Source organism: Tenrec ecaudatus, chromosome 13, assembly GCF_050624435.1.
Source record: "Tenrec ecaudatus isolate mTenEca1 chromosome 13, mTenEca1.hap1, whole genome shotgun sequence".
In the NCBI taxonomy this organism is placed as follows: Eukaryota; Metazoa; Chordata; class Mammalia; order Afrosoricida; family Tenrecidae; genus Tenrec; species Tenrec ecaudatus.
Window position 1 is genome coordinate 88635865 of NC_134542.1, and position 23466 is coordinate 88659330.

Consider the following 23466-nt stretch of genomic DNA (forward strand, 5'->3'; position numbering starts at 1 on the left):
ATGGAAAGGCTCTATGTTCTATGTTCCTATATTTATCCTGAGCTGCTGGGCTTCAGTTGCCTCAGAAGGAGCGCTAGTTTCGCCAGCTTAACAAAACCAGTCACGGCGCTGTATTGGTTTACATGGCAAAGAGCTTTGGGTGAAGAGACAGCTGTTCCTAGCCATCATCCACTCGTAGGAAGAGAATTCTGCTCTCTGATGTCCAACGCAGAGGCCTGGAGAGCCCTGACTTAGAAGTTTAGGCCAAAGACCGACCGTCTTATATGTACTTAGACCGACAACGTATTAAAATTTCAATATTTTCCAGGCTTGCACAAGAGCTGCAGAAGCAAAAGAAACAAAGTTACACAAGTCAATGGTGTTCAAGAAGAAAATAGTCCCATTACCTTGAGGTTCTCATTTTCCTTTTAAATTGTTTTTATGTGTTAATTTGAAGCGGCAGATGTAGTGCTTAGAATATATTAGAGCAATACGGAGCCCTAAATCAGCCCTTATAGTTTTGGTATTATGGGGAAATTTTTTTCTACTTTTACTGGAATATGAGGCTGGCCTATCTTCTACTAAAATTTTTGCTTGGGAATTTTATTTTTTCCAAGTATTCGCTTGATTCTAAGCCCTGTCTCCTCCTTTACTTCAAGATTCATTTTAAACTTTAACAAAATATATCATGTAACTTGACGTAGCATATCCAACAGTTTAATGAGGGAATTAGAAGAAAGAAATTTGAAGCTTCAATCTTTTTTTTTCAGAGCTCTATTTTAAATGTCTTCTCTGACTTTTCTGAGAAAAGATATGCCTATTTAAAATAGGTTATTTAAAATTATATTTTAATGTTTTAAGACACCCTAAGTCCTAGAGATAAATTCTAATATGTTTTCATTTATGTGAACTATGAGAAGTTTGTAGGTGCCACTACAACTCTGGGAAAATGGCAGATGACGAAGAATATGAGGAGGTGGTGGAGGTAAGATGCCAAAAATAAATAAAATTCATTGACAGCTAAGTATTTTATGTAGACATTCACAGCCATGTAGGTGCATTAATCATTTGAAAAAGACAACGTCTAGTATAAATTCACATTAAAGCACAAGAAAGACATAAAGGCATATTTTATGTTTAGTTTTACTATAATTATGTGGGTTTCAGATTTGAAAGGAAATATCACCATTTCTGCATATCTTCAAACTTAAAAAAATAGGGTGAAGTAAAGGTAGATTTTAATGTATCTTCAAACACTGCCTCCTTCACCACCTCCCTAACCCCGCTGATTAAAAAGGAAGAGTAAATTCTGATAACTGAACTCTATTTTGTACTATCTACATAAGAGTAGAGGAAACCAGACTACTTTTTACTTTTTGCTTTACCAGTTGATATAGATATAGCAATATAAGAGATTCCATATATTTAACACAGGCACACACAGATGTAACTCAAGAGTCTTACAAGGAACAGTTGGAAATCACAGTTCATCACCAACTCCATTACATTTACAAGAGGGCCCAAGTCTAGCTTTAAATGAAAAAAAAAAAAAAGAACAAAAGACATAAGGGACATCTTGAAAAATATCCTCTAGATTATTGATAGCCAAATCACAAAGTTGTTCCTCATTTTATATTTATTTCATATCATTTTATTTGATAGTGCTATGGATTTTCTTCATCAGCTCTTTCCTTCAGTTTCACATTTCTAGAAATAAAAGATAAAGGTGTGGGACCATAATCCACATAAGTGCATTGCTGTAAATTTTAAAGTGATTCGTAATGATCAATCAATGATGATCATCTACACATATGGCAGTTTCCAAATGCTTGATGACTTTGGAGGCAGTTTTTAAAATCCTGGGATGTCAGTAGACTGGGAGTTAACGCAAAGAGCTTTCCAGAACCAAATTCTGGAGGAGAGTGCCAAAAGGAGTCTCTGGAAAATTATTTTAATGACAAGCCTATATTGACATCAAGAAGATCTTATTTTACTCCAAAAGTAAAATCCATTTTCTTCCTGAAGGATGACTTAAAAAAAATTAGAACGAGTTCTAGACATTATAAAACACAGCCTCTGTGGCTTCAATGCCACGATGTCCCGTAGGGTCATTACCACAATGTCCCATAGGGTCAACATTACCACGATGTCCCGTAGGGTCAGGAGAGTCATTAGCAAACAGTACTAAAGCAATGACATTGTTCTCATTGTCAAAACACCTAAATTGTTTTCCTCATGAGGAGGGCTCCGGGGACATTTTTAAGCATCCAACTTTAAGTATCTTTTGTCTGTGTGAACATAATTATGTTCATCTGTCCCTGGAACTCGTGCTTAGTGCTAGAGTGGATGGATTTAACTAGATGACAAAGACGGAGGGGACTATTTTTAGGAATTCCATCCTCGCCATTTTGTTCCTGTTACTGCTGCCGGGCTGGCCAGCAGGGGCTAAACTAAGAGACGGGCCTGCCAGGGAGTGTCAAACGGAGGTCTCTTTGACCTCGGAAAAAGGCTGCCACAAGAGTAGGACGGTGGCAGATTCTAGAAAAGAGTCAGAGACACATTTAAAAGGACAGCACAGAGCGAGATTTTAAAATCTGTCTCCCGGGGATCTTGGATCTCTGAAATAAGACTGGTGTCGTTCTCTCCTCAATCCTCAACAAACGTGGAGAAGAAGGAAAGAGTGTCCTGTCTAATTAATGGCCCTGCTATCACGCCAGCCAGAGTGGCTTGCAAGTTAATGCCCACCGTCCGGGTCATGTCTTTGTCAGCAGCTTATTTCTCAGCGACATTGACCGGTGGTAAAGTGTCTCACCGCAAAAGTCAAATTGGACGGCTATCAAAGAACTGCTTTTACGTGAATATTAAGAAAATCCAAACGGGGTGTGAACCGTTGGTGCTGGTTTAAGATTTCTTCTCAGGCCACCGATGTTGTGTGCGGCCAGTGTAGCGGCGCCCTGAAATGCTCTTTCGTCTGAGAGCCTGTAATTGCTGTGGTTAGGGGAAAGGACATGCAGACGAAATTAGACTGCGAATTTTAAAAGTGTGTCATGGAGGAGTAGAGAGCGGAGAGTCTGCCTTATACGAATTTCACCACCTCTTGTCAGAGCAGGGGACCGATTGACGTCGCTACATAATTGGATGAGAATTAGCTGAACCGGGCCAGAGGGAAGGCAGCTTCTTTGGACATTGGTGCATGTCAGTGCACCTGGTAGCTAGTAAGATAGGGAAGATGAAGTATCCTATATTTTATTGAGTGAGCAAAGTGCCTCATTTCCCCCACCCCCTTTTCCTGTGCGCCATCACCAAAACAAGTCTTTCCAGAAGGGCCGTGTGAGGCTGCGGGCAGGAGTCCACTCCCTGTACACGTCTGAGACAAAATGTCAGCCAGGACTTGTCAGTGCCTATTTACTGCTGCCGAGGTCAGGCTAGAACAGTAGTCAGCTTGCTTGCAGATCGAGGCTGCAGGCACCCCAGGGCCCACGAGGGCATGTTGCAGCCCACCTCGCTGGCCCCGGTGCCTGCTCACAGTCTTCCTCTCTTGGTGGAATTTGCGAGTTTCCTCTCAGCAGGTCACTTTGCTCCGCGGTGCCACTGGACAGGCCTCGCCCTTCACCCCAGAGGGACGCTTCCTACCTAGTCCTCCCTAGTGGGTATACGAGAATTGAGATGTATAGAGGTTTGAGGATCTGAATTTTGCAAATGTCATGCCCAGTAGACTTTGTGATTTCATACGGAGGTTTCGGCATGGTTTCCCGTGAGTGACCAGTGAGTTGTGTCACCATTCCCGGGGCTCGGTCAACACCCAGCAAATCCCATCGCCGGTGTCACCAGAAGACAGGCTCCATCTTCCATATCAATAGCTTCCCTGGATGAATCACCAGCCGCCGATGCCTTTCTCATTACTCTGCAACTCCTGGTCCCATCGGGTGACATTTGCTTTGGCGTCCCTGGAAGTTTCATCCGAGGGGGAGGATATAAAAAAAGGAAGGGGAAGGGTGCGCCAAATACCCCGTCTACCTTCTTCCCAGACATTCCAACCCCACTAAGCCAGCCAGGTAACCCTAGTGATGAAGCTGCGGAGAGGGCTCTGCGCTCTGGTCCTCACAATGACACCTGTGCTCTGTTTACAGTACTATACAGAAGAGACGGTCTATGAAGAGGTGCCCGGGGAGGTAAGGGCACTCACTGCATGCCACTCAGCAAAAGGAGCCCTCGCCTCTCTCTGAACGCCTGCGTCCACAAACGTATCTGAGGGGATGGGCGTCTCTGAATGGCACTAATGGCTGATGCTCAGCTGCTAATGGAAAGGGTTGCGGGTTTGAGTCCACCCAGAGGCACTGGGAAGAAAGCCCTGGCGATCTCCTTGTGAAACCCCAACTGTTGAGAACAGTTCTTCTCTGACACACACGGGGCTCCCAGGAGTCTGGATTGGCAACTGACTTTGGTTTGGAGGGCTGGTGTCTTTATGCGTGTCCGGCAGGTCATGGTTCATGAATACATGCTGCCTACTTGATGAGCGATTTCACCGAACCAACATGGCCGAGACAACCAGGGATGGTTTCTCCGCTTGCTCCCCTGGTATTTTGAGTATGACCTGAAGCAGTCACTGTCATCACTCTGCCTGCATGCAGCAAAAGGGATGGCTTTGACCTGCGGTCTGTTTAAGAAACGGCAGGGTCATTGTGTAGACACGTGTTGTGTGGGCACCATCAACACCAACAAGGAATTATTATTATTGTGAAATACCTCTCTCGTGATCTCCAAAACCAAACCCAACCCACTGCCATTGAGTCGATTCATTGCGACCCCATAAGGCAGGATAGAGCCGCCCCTGTGGGTTTCGGAGATGTCACTCTTTGCACAAGTACAAGGGCCTCACCTTTCTCCTGAGGCGTGTGTGGTGGTTTTGAACTGCCGACCTGGCAATAAGCTGCCCAACTTGTACTCTGAAGCTGTTGTTCACTTTTCCCTTTGAGCACAGCAATCAGTGGCATGAATTGGGAACCCGGAAGAGAGCACTAACATGTGTAGGTGACGTGAATTGACTGCATGAACACTAACATGTGTAGGTGACGTGAATTGACTGCATGAACACTAACATGTGTAGGTGACGTGAATTGACAACCGACTGGCAACTCCACAGAGAGCTTCATAGATAGAAAATTTCCTCATTACTGTTTCTCTTCTCATAGATGATAGGACTCTTATTTTGATGCAGATTGTGTTAGCTGTAGAAAATGTATGTGTAAGACAGTTTTAAGACTTGGCTGCTTATCTTCCTTTATGTACAGTATTTTTAATCTTGGACCAGACCCAAATTTGAACCTTAGTTTCTCCCACTATCACCTATTGTAAGACACAGTAATTCCCCCCGACTACAAAGAACTGTCATGAAGATCGTTGCTCCATTACGTTTCTGTCATCATTCTCATCCACCTAAGCATTTATTAGTGTAAATGGCACTCCAGTTCACATTAATTAAGTGACTAAGCCAAGAGAATGGTAATCACTTGTAATATTGATGTGATTCACTTTTTAAAAGTTCTTTATTATTTGTCTCATCCTACAGGGGAGAAAGTCTATATGCCTAGAGAACAGGGAACCCAACTTTTTTTAAATACTTATTTAAAAGTTTAAAGTCAAGAATTTGAGCTCGATTTGATTGTATTAACCCTCTGTTACTAATAAAAAATAAGTTTGCTTTTTATTGTATGCAGACAATTTAAGATTAAAAAATATTTAAGACTATGCTCTTGCTGATTTTATCCTACTTTGATGGGTTTGAAGGGGTCCTAGTGGGTTACACAATGGGTTGAAAAGCACAAGGTCAGCAGTTCAAATCCACCAGCCACGCTAAGGGAGAGAGATGAGGTTTTCTACCCCTGGACAGAGTTACTGTACTAGAAACCCACCAGGGAAGTGCTAATCAGCTCTATCAGTTGGTGTGAGTCGGAATCGACTCTATGGCAGGTATTTTTGTTTGTTTTTTTATGTGAGCATATGTCTGAAAACTGAATTTTAAGCTAATCTAGAAAATTATGGTGTAGTGGCTATGAATTGAGCTGCTAACCCCAAGGTCAGCAGTTCAAAACCACCAGCAGCTCTGAGATATAAAGATGAGGCTTTCTACTTCTATAAAGAGGTACAGTCTGGGGGGTGGGGTGGGAGGAGGGAGGACTAGAAGTCATTGTGATGATGTATATACAACTCTTTTTAAAAAGTGATTTAACCATGGATGTTAAGTCTATGTGGTGAATATTATATCAAGAACACTACTGCTAAAAGAAAGAAAGAAAGAGCAAGAAAAAAACCAAACGACCAATGGTTCCCATGGGTGAAGGAGAAAGAGATGTTGCTTCGGGAGCATTGAGCTTATCTTAATGGCGATGGAATAATTGAGAAAAGGCAATCGATAATGGCTGTACAACAGAAAGACTATAAACAATGGCACTGTCTTGGCTGTGTAGAAGTTGTTGAATTGGAAAAACAACAAATAAGAGTCACAGTCTCAGAAACCCACAAGAGCAGTGCTACCCTGTCCTATCGGGTTGCCATGAGTCTAGTCGACTCAGTGACAGTGAGTTTGGTTTGGTTTTGGTTCACCTGTTTATTCCATTGTATCTCTAATAACGAATGCTCCGGACCTATGACCGTGATGAGTTTTCGTATGGAGATGGTGTATGGTTTCTTGCTTTGGCCTGTTTACGTTAAGCTTAACTAAATGCAGGAATGTGAACCCGCCTGAAGTCAGAATAATGTATGCTGACCCCCTGCTACCAGTCTTCACGTTCATGACAGTGCTGAACTGTGTGTAAAATTTCCAGACAATAACAGAGGTCTACGAAACCACGACAACAAGGACAATACACTCTGACTATGAGGAACCCGAAGCTTCCAAACCAGCGCCGGCACAGCCAGCACTGCCACAGCCAGCGCCAGCCAAGCCCGTGGAGAGGAAGAGGGTTATCCGGAAGAAAGTGGACGCTTCAAAGTTCATGACTCCGTACATTGCGCACAGTCAGAAGATGCAGGATCTTTTCAGCACGGTGAGTCTCACACCGCCTCCCCTGGCGTGTGCAGCGCTGAGGAAGCAGCGTTCTCCCCAGCGCCTCTCCGGGCAGGCTGGGGATGCTTCTCAACTTTGTATGAGACAAAAGATACCTCGCAACACTGCACACTCTCTTCTTGGGGTTCTGGAATTTTCTTTTCATACAGTGCTTTCCCACAATTGCAGCCCCGAGGAAGGCCTCTTATGGCAACAAGCTGTACCTGTGAAGTAGAAATAAGGCCAATTATAAACCGATTTTCATCATTACTAGTCAGTCAGTCAACTCAGGACAACGAAGCCACAAATCTACATGGCTGATGGGAACGAAAAAGCATACTTTAAACTATGGCTGAGAGGAATCGCCTCTTAACTAGATTAGCTAATAGTATGTCAAGCGGAATATTGTGTCAAGCGGAATATTTTAAAAATACTTTCTGAGATGTATGGTGTAATAGAAATGCAGTGTCATCAAAGGGCTGACTTGAAATTTTCGATCAGAAAGTGTAGGCCCGTCTGGTAACGGTGCCTATTAGCATGTGCATAGTGGAATGCCCTGGGGAATTTTAAGACGGATGATGCCCAGGTCATTCTGCTTTAATTGGTCCGAGGTGTTCCGGGGCCCTGAGCATCAACATTTTTTGCATGTTCCCCAGGGGAGTCTAACATGAAGTCCAAGCCGAACATCACTGTTCTCATTCTTGCTGTGTAATTCTAGAAGTAACACTGACTGGACACAGAGCTGGGTCCTGTTTCAGTGCATTTACTTGTCTGATAGGAGTCCCTAGGTGGTACAAACAGTCCAGCTCTGGCTACGAACGGAAAGGATGGCAGTTTGAACCCACCAAGAGACACCTCGGAAGAAAAGCCTGGCCATCTGTTTCTGGAAGTCCGCAGCAGTAAAACCCCGTGGAGCACACTTTACTCCCTAACACATGGGGTTGCCATGAGTCGGACTGGAATGGAAGGCGGCTAGTACTCTGTGGAAGGAGTCCTGGTGGCAATGAGTTGGGCTGTGATCTGGAAGGTCAGCAGTTCCAAACTACAAGCCACTCCTGGGAGAAAGCTTTCTACTCTGGTCAACAGGGACAGTCTCAGAAGCGCACAGGGGCAGTTCTCCCTGGCCTGTTGGTCGCTATGAGCCAGCATCTACTTGCCCATTTTGAGCTAAGGTCTCACCGAGTAGCCTAATGCGTATACTGAAAGCATCTTGTGGTGTTTGGCCAATAAATATACACAGGTGGTTAGGTATTAACTCTTGGAGATGGCTTGGTAAATTTATTATTCAAGCTTAAGCTTCAACTGATTAGGTCTCTATTAATGAATGAGATGTTCTTGCCTCCTTTATCACAGCAGTATTCAGCAAAGATAGAATTGTCTGAGTGTTGATTTACTGCCATGGAAGCTCATTAGTTCAGACACCACAAACCTATCATTTCTGATATTTTAAACAGAATTATGGCTAGTTTCTATAAGATCTTTAAAGGGGTTAGTAACTAAATCAATAGTGTAATTTAGATTGTTGACTACTCCACTCAAGAGTACAGTTGGAGCATTAATAATGATAAATTATACTTATTATTAAAGCAAGAGATCCTGGTATATTTAGAAGAAATAAAATCGCACTTCTGCTTTTCAAAATACTCCATAACTCAGACTTTTTCAGTAATTCAAGTTTGTGTCTCAGCTCTCAAAGGTCAGCTATGAATCTGGCATTGAATATTCTTGTTTTGTACTAGCGGTCAGATCCTCTCAGGCTTGACTCAGTTTCTATATTCATTTTCTAAAGTGAGACTCGGGCCCTTTTCTATTTGCATTCAGGCAGGGAAAGAAGAACCACCGAGAGAATAATTTCAGGCATTTCCAAGACAATAGTCCGTAATAAATTCCTACCGTCTCTGAGACCCATTCGTGTTCAGGAAGAGCAATTAACAAATCTATTTTAGATTTTGCTGCGAGTCAGAATAAAGGACAAAGAGAAAGCTGTTACACTGGTAATTGTTAGAACTTGGAAGAATTGTTTTTAATTAAATGTGGATGGGTACATTACCTGAAATTTCTGCTGCAGTCATGTCATGTTTTATGCTAATATCTGGTATTCATTTCAGAATAAATATAAGAAGAACTTTGAGAAAGCCAAAGGACAGCCATATGCCAGCACAACTGATACCCCAGAACTTCGCAGAATCAAGAAAGTTCAAGATCAACTCAGTGAGGTGGGTTGCAGTGATAACATTAAGGAGCGATGCATTTCAAAAATATATCTTTCACTGGGGATTGAGCCAGTCAATCACTGGCTGTGAGCCAGTCCAGAAAGCTAGAGAAAGCATTGGCCATGGGCGCTGTTGTGAATACGAACCAAAGTGGCTTCTATAAGCTTGTCCCAGCCATTTAGATTAAGAAGTGACTTAGATGGAGGGTGCACAGAACAACAACAAAAAATCACATCATTGTGAATGATGGGGAGTGCAGAGTGGTGACCCAAAGCCCTTCTGTAGGCAATTGGACAGCCCCTTATGGAAGGGTCGTGAGGGGAGACCAGCCAGTCAGGGTGCAGTATAGCACCATTGAAACATACAACTTTCCTTTGGTTCTTTCATGCTTCTTCCCCCCACTGCCATGAGCCCAATTCTATCTTAAAAATCTGGCTAGACCCGAGGATGTACACTGGTACAGATAAGAGCTGGGAACACAGGGAATCCAGGACAGATAGACCCCTCAGGACCAATAATGAAAGTAGTTATACCAGGAGGATAAGGGAAAGGTGGCGGGAGAAAGGGGGAACTGATCACAATGATCTACATATAACCCCCTCCCAGGAGGATGGGCAACAGAAAAGTGGGTGAAGGGAGACATCGGTCAGTTTAAGACATGACAAGATAATAATTTATAAATTATCAAGGGTTCATGAGGGAGGGAGGATAGGAGAAGGGGGGGAGGAGAAGCAGATACCAAGGGCTCAAGTAGAAAGAAAATGTTTTGAAAATGATGATGGCAAAAATTGTACAAATGTGCTTAACCCAATGGATAGATGGATGGATTGTGATAAGAGTTGGATGATCCCCTAATAAAATGATTTTAAAAAAAGATGGAGGGTCCAAATTTCTTGGGTCCTGTAGAGGTAGGAAACCTGATAAGTTGTAATCACAGGTTCTCTGTCCATCTTTGAAGATCACGGTTTTCCATCTAAAGGATTGTTTTATGATGTGACTATGACGGCATTGCATTAGAACTTGCTATAACATATGCCCCCGTGTACTTGGGCCTGTCATAGACTTACCATTATTTCTGCAGGTTAAGTATCGGATGGATGGCGACGTTGCTAAAACTATTTGTCACGTAGATGAAAAAGCGAAGGACATTGAACATGCCAAGAAAGTGTCGCAGCAAGTCAGCAAGGTAAGCCTGGGCTGATGGTATTGGTGGGTGCAATGTAAGTAGCATTCCCATTATCTTTGCTTTATATGACAAGGAGAACACCGACAGGTCTCATCGCGCTCACTAGTGTCGTCCAGATCCACAGGGATTATGAACGCTCATCCCACCGTGTCAGCGAGACCACCCAGATGATGGAAGTGTCCCACAGAAGTTCTGACCGACTGCAGAGCCCTGCAGCTGACGGGGCAGCTGCCCCCTCAGCCCAGGCAAATGCTGCTGTACAGACCATAGTCTCAGACTCAACAGAATCTCTCTTTCTCTCCTCTCTCTCTCTCTCTCTCTCTCAGATTTAAAGTAACAGAAACGTATTGTCTCAAAATCTGGAGAGTAGAAATTAGCATTCAAAGTTGGCGGGGCCATACATTCGCTGAAGGCCCTAAGGAAAGGTGCTTTCTTGTGTCCCTCAGCTTCTAGTAGCCCACCTTCCTTTAATATCTAATTGTATGTGCAAAGACCCTGCTTCCAAATATGGTCCTGCTTACGAGTGAAGGAGGGTGTTAGAACTTCGATGTGCCCTTTGGGAGGACATGCTTCAACCTATAACTCGGGAGTCCAGAAAATGTTAATAACAAATAAATTATGTACTCATATTAAGCTGGCATTACAGTTTATGCTAGTGGATGAGGCGCGTTATGGAACAAATAGAGCATGGTAAAGGTCATCATCATTTTAAAAAGAACTTGTGTATCTGGATTTTTATGAGAAACCTCCAAATTTCAAATTTGTAAAACATTTTTTTTAATGCCACGTAAGTAAAAGCGGTGTTCCACAGTCAAATCCGGCCAGAGTCTGATAGGTTGCCATGTAGAGAGCATCCAAATCATGATGCTGTTTAAATCCTGGGATTCTCGAGTAAAAGCTACTTATGCAGGGAAAACAGGACGGCCTGGTGACATGGTCAGGGTTTTCCTTAGTAGCACATCCAGGAGCCTTTGTGTGAGGCACCGTGAGTGTGAAAAAGGCTTTTGTTCTCCACATCTTCTTTGGGGAAGACATGAAAAGGCAAGTCCTCTCTTCTTCCTGTTCAGGTTTTATACAAGCAGAACTGGGAGGACACCAAGGATAAGTACCTGCTTCCTCCTGATGCCCCTGAACTTGTTCACGCCATTAAGAACACAGCCATGTTCAGCAAGGTAAGGTCCCCACGGGCACAGTTAGCCTCCCCACTGTGCCATTCTGCCATGTGATGTATTCTTCCTAATCCAGAAGATGGCTCCCAATAGTTCTGTGAGTAACCTTGAGATAGGTGCGGCTGCTAGAGTAGGGTTTGGCAAGGGGGTGGGGGATGCGAGGCAAATTCTTGGGCAGAGAGTGGTGCTGCTCTTGGGGAGGGTCCCATAGGCAACCTGATCTACCGGGGCAATGTGTGAGGAGAATGAAGGTGTGTGGGCAGCCAAGGTCTCAAAGGAAAATTCTAATTCTTTTCTGTCCATCATGTCAAATAGCTTAACTGTGTCTGGCTATCTGTTTTTAAAATAGTTTTTCCATTGTTATGGATATATAGACAACACAATATTTGCATTTCAGTACGCTTCATGAGCATAGTTTTGTGACCTTAATTATATGCGTCTTGTTCTTCAATCATTAACAATAGTTAACTATTCTCCAATTATTTCATCACCTCCCTTAACAAAAACTCAGTATCACCTATCTGGCTATCTACCTTATTAAAGGTTTATTTTGTGATAGAAACTTAACTAATTGCATCCCGACACTGGTACATTAGCACCTGTAGAACACACAGAGAGTAGACGAAACAAAATCAGATGCCCCCACATTTCTCTTGGAAATGACGATGGGCAGGGGACACTGGCCAGGTTATTAAGAAAAACAGAATAGACGAAAAGGTGGAGGTTCTATTGAATTTCATTTATCTTTGCTCTCACCTTGCCTTTGGATCGTGATGCTATTGATTGGTGAATTCAAACTTATGCTGATGACTTTTGGCTCTTTGCTGATTTAGAAATTGTACACTGAAGACTGGGACGCAGACAAAAATATGTTTTACCCATATCACGACAGCCCGGAGCTGAGGAGAGTCGCCAACGCCCAGAAGGCGCTCAGTGATGTAAGTACAGTGCATTCCTCACCAGTTGGGAGCATGGAATTGGGAAACCGGGAATGAAGTTGAGGGTGCTCGTTTCAATTTTCCTTTTAGGAAAGGTCAAATGTCATTACTGCAGAAAAGTCCATCCAGTATCATGAGAATTCATAAGGTGTCGTTCAAATGAGAGAGATGTCATTTATGTTAGATATAATTGGGTCCAACCCTCCCATCCTCTTTCAAACAAAGAACCCGAGACAAAGACCATAAAGGTAATTAGAGAAAGAGCCCAAACGAGAAGTCAGATCTTCCTCCCCACTAGGGCAGGCATCCTTCCCCTCCCCACAATCCTCTTGGAGTGAGTAGACATTTCTCTGTGACAATGGGGTGTTATTTTGTTTTTAACCTATTGGATCACAGTCAACTTCCCAAGTCTATTAAATGAACCGTGCAACTGGAAGATTCTAGCGTCTGCCCTAATGAGAAGGTCTCTCTTTTTTCTGCACTGGGCCCCTGACTGATGTGCATCCTAGTTTGTTGGTGCACCTATCCCACAAAGAGCTCTTCCCATTGTGGATGCCTGGAGCGTAATTGAAAGTTAGCAGTAAGCAGCATACCCTCTTGCCAGAATTTTGGTATCCTAGAATTTGGAAGAGGAGCTATGGTAGTGTAGTGGTTACATTTTGGGCTGCTAACCTCAAGGTTAGCAGTTTGAACCCACCAGCCGCTCTGAGGGTAAAAAATGAGGCTTTCTACTCCCGTAAGGAGTTATTCTCAGAACCCCGTACAGGCAATTCTACAATGCTCTTTGGGGTTGCCAGAAGTCAGAAGTGACTCCATAGTAGTGAGTTTATTTAAGTTTTGTTGGAGACTCTGAAAAATATACATTAGAAGAACTTTAGAAATCTGAGGATGGAAACTCACTGCATTATGGATGCCATTCTTGGATCGAACTTTTCTCTTTGTTTTGAGATGCTTGCTTTCATAGTCCTGATTGAAAATCTGTGTGTGTGTGTGTGTGTGTGTGTGTGTGTTAGGTGCTATTGAGTTAGTTCTGACTTACACCAATCCTGTGTACAATAGGACAAAACATTGCCTGGTCCTTCATATGACATCTTCACAATTGTTATTTGAACAGTTATTGAAAAAAATAGTCCTTGGGAACTCTCAAACTCTAGATTTAACAAGGCATTTGACACCTTGAGACTAATTGGGGTATGCTTCCCATGTATCCTAGGGTCCTAGCTTGCTCTGAGCTGATATTATACATATTCATCTGATGATGTCTAACTTTTCAAGTCTAATTTGAATTCTCTCTTACTTGGTATGAAGTGCAAATCCAGTGGGGATATTTTCTGTCCTGTGCTATGTGCTTAGCGGAGTATAGGAAATTAAGAAGGCACAGCAAAAGGTTAATGTCATTGTTGTACAATTTTTAGAATATGGGTAGTTCTTGCTTCTCTTTCAAGACTGGGTTTCGCTTCCAGGATGTAAATTATGTACATTGTTATGTGGCCCTCCGAACTGATCAGCAGCTATTGAGCGTGTATTATGTATGCAGACTTGATGAGATAGACCAGTCCCTATAAGTTTTGTTTTTCTTTCCCCCTGAGAATTTATAACCAGGTAATTAAGTTGATAAGAAGATTATATATTAAATGACTAACAAAACAAAATAAACAAGCTAGAAACTACAGTCAAACGTTGACCGAAAGGCCAGAGGGCTAAATGTGAACAGTCAATTTGACATGGCGATCCCAAGTGGCTGGGTGGTGATGGAAAAAGAAAGGGCTATGAAGTAGACAGGGATTTGAAATAAGCAGGCTGCTTTAGATGAACGTGAAGTGGGGGGCGGGGGGGGCAGTGCCTCCAGAGACAAACCAGCTTTGCCATACATGAAACAGTAGGACAAAAGGAGGCATCATAAGATAACAAAGAGGGGGAAACCATGATAAATGCTAAAGCTGGAGACATGGGATGGACAGGCTGGTGAACTGACACTAGGAAACACTAGCCATCAGTGGAAGTGTAGACCATCAGTGTGGTCAGATGGCTGATGGGTGAAGGAGAGAAGAGAAAGCGATTGGCAGAAAGAAATAAAGTTTCAGAAGTGCTAAAGACATCTAATCTTGGAGACCAAGGAGAAAAAAGGAGTCTTAGGTGAATATACGACCCTAGACTGGGCAGCCTGAGAAAGATGTACCAGTGGAAAGAGAAATAGCATTGAAATAATGAAGAGCCGTTCCGATGTAAATCAGAAGTGGGCCATGCTATTGCCTCGGTGTGAAGTCAGGACAAGAGAGTAACATTTGAGAGGCATCAAAATAAGAGTGAGCGCCGCAGACATGAAAACACCTGGGGGCGGGGGCGGGGGGGGGGGCAGAGGAGAGCATGTTCAAGGGCAGATTCTTGGAGGACTCCCACATTAAGTCATCTGGAAAGGAGTCAACAACAACAACTAACAAATGGCCAGATAAGTGGCAGGGGAACCAGTAAATGCCCCGTCATGTCAGCCTAAGAGCGGTTTCCAAGAAGACACTTAATCTCTTAGTATCTCCTATTATCTATAAAACAGAAAAGCAAAGGGTGATCAATTCTACCCTCTTAGGGACCTTGAACAATTAAAATTGGTAAAATTGGCTGTGTTATTTTCTCTTGAGACATTTGAATATCTTAAGAGACATCATGAAGGAAACTTTGTGATAATAAAGCAAAAATATTCCTCACACCTCCTTGCCAGAAAGACTTGGCAGTTAAGGTACAGCTTTTAGTTTTATTACAAAGTATGCACCAGATATCAGATCACTGCCTATTAATACTGTTGTCCACACCACGAACGTCTACAATTACTGGGCACCTAAAACCCCACGCAAGCTCTTGTTCACAGCACACAGCATTAGGCACCTAGATTTCAAGCCAAGAGCTGGATCAGATGCTCCCTTCTCACTCTCCTTTCCTTCTTCCTCTGCCCTCATCAACCTACTTACTAGATTATTCTTGTTCTCTAAGTACAGACAAACGGCATGGTAAGCACTAAGGGAGTCTCTGAGCTGCGCCAGAGTGCAGAATCTAGCTAGGCAGAATTCAGAATCAGGTGCCTAAGACATTAGGACTTCGAGACCTCATTTGTCCCGGAAACTTCTTGACAAGTTGTCAGACTTAATAAGCATTTCTTCCGGTGGCAGAATGCTTCTTCCGTAAGGAGAGAGCCAGCCGTGGAGTATCCCATGCATCCCACCTATTTCCCACCCGTACAAAGCTTTTGTTTCAGATTCTACTGCTGTTGTTGACTTGACCCCCAACTCACGGTGACTCCCTGTGTCCCCGAGCAGAATTTCTCCATGGGGTTTGGTGCTTTTGATTTTAACTGTATTATTTACAGAAGCAGGCTGGCAGGCCTTTCTTCAGGGGGATGCTAGGTCTTATGAGGATAAGGTATCCCGGCTGGTAGCTCGCACATAGCGAGGATGATTGCATCTTAGAACTACCTGACTCTTTTACAAGTAAGAATACTAACATCCGGATAAAGAAATTTGGATGCAAAAAAGAATAACCAGAAAAGAAAGACAGAAAGAAACGTGAATGTCTCACAGCCGAGTAGTTGAAGAGTTGGGGAGATAATTCTGTTCCTCACACCGCTCCTGACAGTGTATGAAGCACACCTTCACAAGCCCCTCATTGGACCCTCGTTCTAACCACCGACCATGCAGGCCATAGCGGCCCCAAGGAGAGGACAGGCTTTCTGCCGCCCTAGAGCTCCTATTCCGACGAGGAACAGACATGCGACCCACAGGTTACTGTGTTATCCTCTAGCTCCGTTAAGGGAGCTAAGGGCCAGGTTCAGTGAGAGCCCAGGAGAAAGTCAGCCCCGCTCAGGGAGGGCGATGTAAGCATGGTCCTCCTTGGGCTGTGTGGGAAGGATGGGTGGCAATGTGCAGACATTGAAAGAGAAAACTGGGGGAGCTGGGGCATGGCAGGGAACGGGAACAACACTTTTGAGGTGCAGGGGCATGAGAGGGCCTCCTGTGACTGGACACTATGGGAAGTTCTGCCGACCAGGAGGAAGTGGTCCAACAATTGGTGGAAATAAGCGAAGAGAAGAAAGCAGTACAAGTGTAAGGCTGTGCGTGACTAATTCATGCGATGCTCGCTTTAAGGTGGGATAGGCCTTCTGCTGGCTGAAGGAAAGGAGGAGATGGGGAGTTTTGAAACCACAGGAGGAGAAATGACGGGTAGAGCTAGGCATAAAAGGGGACGGGCTGGGGTCAACCGTACCTCATGTCAATAACAGGAATGCCACAAACCTGGGCATGTTCAAATGTGCCTGGGCTCAGCAGGATTCAATCGTCTTTAGACATTTCCAGAAATGATGGCCTTCTGAAAGCATCACAGAGGGATGCTTCTCCTCTGAGAAGAAAGGGCAGCGAGTGGGCGTGGCAGTAATGCGTATGGAGATGGATGAGCGCATCAACTTCATCTCCTTTATAGAAGAGGAAATGCAGAGCTGATGGGGGGCTGAGGACAGCTACTGGTGCTGGCCAGCGACACCTAATGGGCTTTCCGAGCTTGATTTACGGCAACGTGCCAACGGGATGCCCAAGCCCCATAGTGATTCAAAGCAGAGATGTGTGTGGTGTTCACTAGTAGCACTCAGAAGCCTGGCTACCAAGACTATGTGGTCGAGCTGATCCAGAATGGACGGTGGTTGAGTGAGCGAGATGAACTACTAGCAGCTGTAGAAGAGAATGAGTGTGGCCACCATCATGGCCAGGACACCCAGGAGGAAGGAAACACGCAGGTGGGGCTAATCATCTTAGAGAAGCGGGAAGATTTAAGGAAATAGAAATCACAAGCAATACTTTGGGCCTATTGCCAGGAGAGACCAGTCCCTGGAGAACATCATGTTTGGTAATGCAGAGGGGCGGCGAAAAAGAGGAAGGCCCTCCAGGAGATGGACAGACACCGGGGCTGCAACGGTGGGCTCAAGCCTAGAAAAAACTGGGAGGATGGTGGACCATGCAGTGTTTCGTTCTGTTGTGCACAGGGTCACTGTGCACATGGGTCAGAACTGACTCAACGGCACCTAACAACAGTCACAGCACCAATGTGGGTGGTGCTCTTGGGTAAACTTTGAACCATTAATCACAAGGTCGGGGGTTTGGTCCCACCAGCAGCTCCCTGGGAGAAAGAGGAGGCTGTCTGCTCCTAAAGATTTACAGCCTCAGAAACCCTGTATAGGGTTGTTATGAGTCTGAATTGACTCTATGGTGGTGGGTCTGGTTATTTGGTGTTTGAGTAGTACTGAGAGTGAGTGCATATTCTATCTAGATGAACAAATTATAATGTTATGATTTCATAAGATTCAAGGCAACAGAAACCACATTAAAAGCATTGTCTTTCAAACAAATGGCACCATGTGACGTAGAATCCTTCTGTGGCTCAGCAGCACCCTTGTCTTGTCTTTTGTTAGATCGCCTACAAAAAAGGCCATGTTGAGCAGCAAACTCAATTCACATCTCTGGCAGATCCACCGGATATAGAATTTGCCAAGAAAGTGACCAATCAAGTGAGCAAGGTAAGTCACGGGGGCCGGGATTCCAACTCTGTCTACTGAATAATCTCAGCGAACAGAGGAAGTCGCTAAATCTGAACCTCAAGAGGGAACATAAGACGCTTGGAGTATTTTTGCACCTCACTTGACAATTCGAGTGTATCTATTCAAGGACTCTATTCATTGCCCTAGAACTGTACAAAGACGTCTCTGGCCAGCTTAGTGGCTCCGTGATGGATACATGTAACAGCCAGTGGAACCCATGTCCTAATGTCCCTTGATGTTCCTCTTGGGTGGCGCAATGAATACGAAGGAACTGAGTAACCAAGTAACCACACAAGTCCACAGAGGATTGTATTGCTTTACCTCCGTGTGAAGCACCCCCATCGGTTTAGGGTGCCAGTCTGCTTTGGAGGCTTAAGAATGCATGAGTGGGCTGTCCAGCATAGCTCAGTTGACAGCAGGGCACCGCTGAATTTTGAAGGCCTGGCACCCAGCTTAGTCTGCCTATATTTAGACTGGCAACCTAGCCCTGAGGAATGCAGCCCTGGCAGGGACTGCAGAGAGACAGATGTGCCGCTGATGCATAGGCCAGACTAAGCTCCTGCCTTAAATCCGTCCGAAGCAGCCACTGTCTCCTGAGATGCTGCTGAGTTGAAGTGCTTTCTTAAGTCTCCTTCTGGTTGATTTAATCTCAAGATTTCAGTCTTGTTTAAACATTTAGGGAGTTGGGGTGGGGGAGGGCACAGTGTTCCCTTTAGTAAAGGAGAAAGAAGGAAAGTTGTGGAGGATGAAGTCTAGTAAGAGAATTTTTGGAAAATACCTGGTCTTCACGATTAGCCTAACTGTATAACCAGGGGCTGTTTGAATAAGAGTTAGTAAGTGCTAGGTGGTCTAACTGCAGGTGATGTCAAGCCAAAAAACCAAACCCACTGCCACTGAGTTGATGCTGACTCACGGTCACTCTCATATGTCACAGAGTGGAACTGAGCTTCATAAGGGATTCTAGATGGTAACCTTCATGGAAGCAGATTGCCAGAACTTTCTCCTTTGGTGCCGCTGGTGGGTTTGAACTACCAACATTTCAGTTAGCAGTTGAACATAAACCGTTTGCATCCCCTCAGGGACGTCCCGGGAATGCCCGGAAGCTGAAATTCTTTAGAATTTTGCCCAGCGCTGAGCCAGAAGTTAACTTCAGAACTGTACACAGAAGAGAGCCCATTGAAAATGTTGATATTCAGAGACATTGATATTCAAAAGTGATCTATCTTTTTGAAAAAGAAAGGAGCTCTTTCAAGGGAGTCATTGAGAAGTGAAAAGGGCTCTGTTTAAGATCTTAAGTTAACACACATTTGAAAGGGTATCGTACCAAGGTAGCATTCTTTGTACCTTCCTTGACTGCACAGTGTGAGCATTGAAATTAAGAGAAACATTCCATTCAAACGCCTCCATGATCAGCTTCTCCACCAATCCAGGCTTGCCAGGAAGTGTAGGTCTGTATTTTTAAATCCAGTAGCCATTAGTCACCTGTGGATATTGAGTTCTTAAAATGCAACAAGTGCAATCTGAGTCACCTGTATGTGTGACCGACTCGGGGGGTTTGGGACACTTCCTATGTCAAACAGCTTATGAGATATTTTCCTAACTCCTTTAAAAAAATAATTTTACATGTTGAAATAGTAGTATTTTGATCTATCGGGGCATGTTAAATGCATTCAGATGTATTGCCCACCTTTTTCTTTTTTTAAATATGACTACTGGAGAGTTTAAAATTGCACATTCGCTTTGCATTATAGGTCTATTGTTGACATGATAGATACAACTCTAATTGGAGCAGGTGACAGTGTTGGCTACTTTGAAAGCCTGATCAGAGGTGGGTATGTCACACTAGCATGAGCCCAGGGAGGATGACTCTGAATGATGGTCACCAGTTTTGTGGCATTAGCCATCCCATACTTACCCAAGTTTCCAGTTTCTTAATGTCTGCTATGCATCCAGAAGAAGCCAGGTGAGAAAGAAAGGCAGATGTTACGGTGTCCCCAACAACCAGGCATCTGCCTTAGTTCCCCAATGCTGCTGCAACAGACACACTGCAAAGGCATCCAAGAACAGAAATTCAGTTTCTCACTGCTTCGAAGAATAAACATCCGCATTCGCTACGGAGGAAGACAGTCTTTCGGTCTGCTCTGGGCAAAGATCCAGATGCCAACAGCTGTGTCCCAGGTGGTCCTCCATTCCTCAGAAATCTTCAGGGGGAATCTATGCCCTGCTCCCGCCCCTGATGCTTCTTGTCGTTGACCTTTTGCTGCCTCTTATCCCTCAGAAGTGGGTGGGTTTGGGATATAACCTATGCTTATATCAACTCAGGGAAAACCCTATTTCCAAAGAGAATGGCCAGTATGTCTACAGGATTCCGGCTCATAATTTGGGAGAACACAATTTGTCCAACGGGAGACGTGCAGAGCTGCAAGAGATGGCTTCTCTGTGGGCTCTTCTTTGTCCTAAATTCTACCCACTCTGGAGTTTCTTGGACCTATGGTCCAGGATTACCTTTCTTTCAACATGGGTAAAATCACTTGTATCTTCTCTCTTTCAAGCACTTAAATTTTTAGCATTTCCTTTTCAAATCATGTGTCTCAGATCCATCCCGTGATCCTATGGCCTTCGGTTCCAATGGTAATAGTCATCTTTCTGCAATGATTATATGACTGTTACATTCTGTTTACCAGCTTTCGTTACTCCAATCGCCCAAACGCTCTCACCTTTGTCTCTGGCAGCACTTCCTCCTGACTCAGTCCTCCTTTCTAACTCTTGCATAGACAGGTAGACTGACCAAGCTCAAGGTGAGGAAACAACAGCAGTAACAACCCCCAGAAAGTGTGGTTCTGAAGGCAACACAGGGTGTTCCTTTGTCCCAGCCTCTGTGTTCCCTCTCAGGTTCACAAGCAGGAAAAATAGACTTCAGCTGGAACTCTCAGTCTGTGTTCATTTAGGAGTTCATCTAGAATGCTAAATGAAAAAGAAAGTCCTCAGTGATGGCTTGTTACACAGCCTGCAGGGGCCATGCTCTGCTCTTAGACTACCTTGGAAACTCCCCTATTAGGGAAAATTAGGAAAATTCCCATTGCTTTCACCAATAAAGGATTTGATCAAGTGAAGTCTGTAGTCCTAGACCTACTGTGTCTAATGAAAATACCAGTTGGGACCCCTACCATCACCTCTACAGAAGATAACTTCACTCTGAAGAGAGTCATCAGGAGCGCTAGTATTTAGCTGCTTGCAGACGAAGAGAAATGTGATTCACGAACTGGGGTTGAATTTCTTTCCATTTGATGACTAGATCAAAACCACAGCTGTGCATGTGAAAAGTAATACACGGAGCTCTATGTCTCAGTAGGGCACCAGGGTTCCTCATTTGTGGTGCAATGGACAAACTCCTGTCTGCTTTCCGGAGTGGAGGGACTATGGTTCAGGAAAGTAATCTTATGACACCTATCAACATGCGGTCACCTTCTTGCTTAGGGAAGGGGTCCTAGTGCTTGTCATTAATATGGTGTGATTTTCTCTGCTGAATGCACCATGAAGCACAAAATCCCAGAGAACGTTAAAATCAGGCTTTCCTCCAGGTTCCCAATGATAAGATTCTAAGGGGGGTAATAACTATGAAGCAGGCAGTGGGGGTTTGTGTGTGGGGGGCTGGGTTAGGCACATACGACACATAAAAACCCAGGCATTGCTTCCCAGGCACTCAGAGTGATTTCTTGGCCGGCAGAGGGTCACTCTGGACATCTATCTCTCATGCCTTCTCATTCCATCTTGTGGGTCTTTGTCCTTCCAATTGCTCTCTTCTCTGCAGAGGAAAGTGCTCTTTTGAGGGCCTTGGCAGGTTCCTCCTGAGTAGTGAAAATCTTCCCAGACTGGGGAGAGCTCAGGAGTGGGCTGTGAGAGAGCCGCCTGACCCTGGTGCATCATGACCTCTGGGTGTGAGGAAACACCACGCCTCCATTCGTGGGGGCTAGGAGGCAGGAAGAGCTTTGGATCACGGAATTGGATGGTCCTATGTTCCTTCTGCTTCTTGCCTTAAAGTCTTTTTAAAATCACACACCTACCTCTCGCTGTGAGAATTAATCTTCTACTCAAATGTCCTTAACAAATATACATGTGTGGTCCCTAGTTCCTTAAATAGCTCAACTTTTGGACCCCATTCAGAACATTTGGTGTCTTTTCAACTTTAGCCATATGCTAAGCTCTCTGTGTCTCAATCTTGGGATGTGGCAGACTCAACTGTCCCTTCCTAATTTAAGAATTTTCCTCCTTTGAGGTGAGAATGCAGGGGAAAGGCAGCATCCCAAATTACGTGTTCTATTTATAAATAAAATACCAAAATATTATAGACTAAGATCTCTTGACCTGAGGTTCATGTACATGAAGGCCCTCTGAAGCTGTGCTTACATCATTGTATAGGTTGATGATGTAAGAAGAGGCCTATTACTCCCAAGCAGGAATGGCTTAGGTGATGGGCAGCTGACTGGCACTTCAAAGCCACCGGCTGCTTTATGGGACCCAGTAAAGATTTACGTTGACTGACAAAACCCTAAGGAGGAGCTCTATCCCATCCAACAGGGTCACCGTGAATCAGAATTGGCTTCACGGAAATGGGTTTGGTTTGATGGTATTGATGTCATGTTGACTGTGACTCATAGCGGCTCTCACACAACAGAGCAAAACACTGCCGACTCCCGCACCATCCTCACAGGAATTGCAATCTGTGAGGCCATTGTTACCGCCTCTGTGTCAATCCGTCTCCTCCAGCGCCTTCCTCTTTTTCACTGCCCCTCTACTCTTTACCAAGCATGATGTCCTTCTCCCTGGACTGATCTCACCCGAGCACATGTCCAAAGTCTGAGAGAGGAAGTCTGGTCATCCTCGCTTCTAAGGAGGATTTCTGTTTGTTCTTCTAGAAGTTCAGGGTACTTTTAACATTCTTCACCCGCACTGTAATTCAAAGGCATCACTTCTCTAGCCTCCCTTATTCATTGTATCTATTTTGTGAAAGCCTACATGTCACTGCTTTGTCCTTGAAGGGCAGGGTGAGCATATGGGCAAACCCTTGAGATCCCTTGGTTTATTATGTCCATTAGCACATTTCTATGAGCCAAAGAGGGGAAGTGGTTCTAACTCAACTCTAGCTCTGGCTTTGGCTCTGGCTCTGGGTCTAGATTAAGGGATGGCTATGTTACTTTTCTCCCAAGAAAGCTTAGACCAAAGTAGTTCACAAGCTGTTCCATGTAATGCAGTTGAAGAAGTGTGAGGTTACTTCGGTGTGCTGGGTTTTACATGAAGTTCTGGAGGCACAAAAGGAATGCATCATCATAATTGTCTTCAGGGAGCTCAAAGCCTGGGAACTGC

The 23466-nt window shown here is 44.3% G+C and overlaps 1 protein-coding gene across 1 annotated transcript in view; it reads left to right on the plus strand.

Moving 5' to 3' along the window:
• Positions 1–928: 928 nt before the first annotated feature.
• NEB (nebulin) overlaps positions 929–23466 on the plus strand; it is a 236896-nt gene continuing 214358 nt past the window's right edge. Inside the window, exons 1-8 of the mRNA XM_075529049.1 lie at positions 929–964; positions 4110–4151; positions 6804–7025; positions 9133–9240; positions 10319–10423; positions 11491–11595; positions 12426–12530; positions 17977–18081. Of these exons, the coding sequence (XP_075385164.1) occupies positions 929–964; positions 4110–4151; positions 6804–7025; positions 9133–9240; positions 10319–10423; positions 11491–11595; positions 12426–12530; positions 17977–18081 (828 nt within the window). The remainder of the gene's footprint in view (positions 965–4109; positions 4152–6803; positions 7026–9132; positions 9241–10318; positions 10424–11490; positions 11596–12425; positions 12531–17976; positions 18082–23466) is intronic.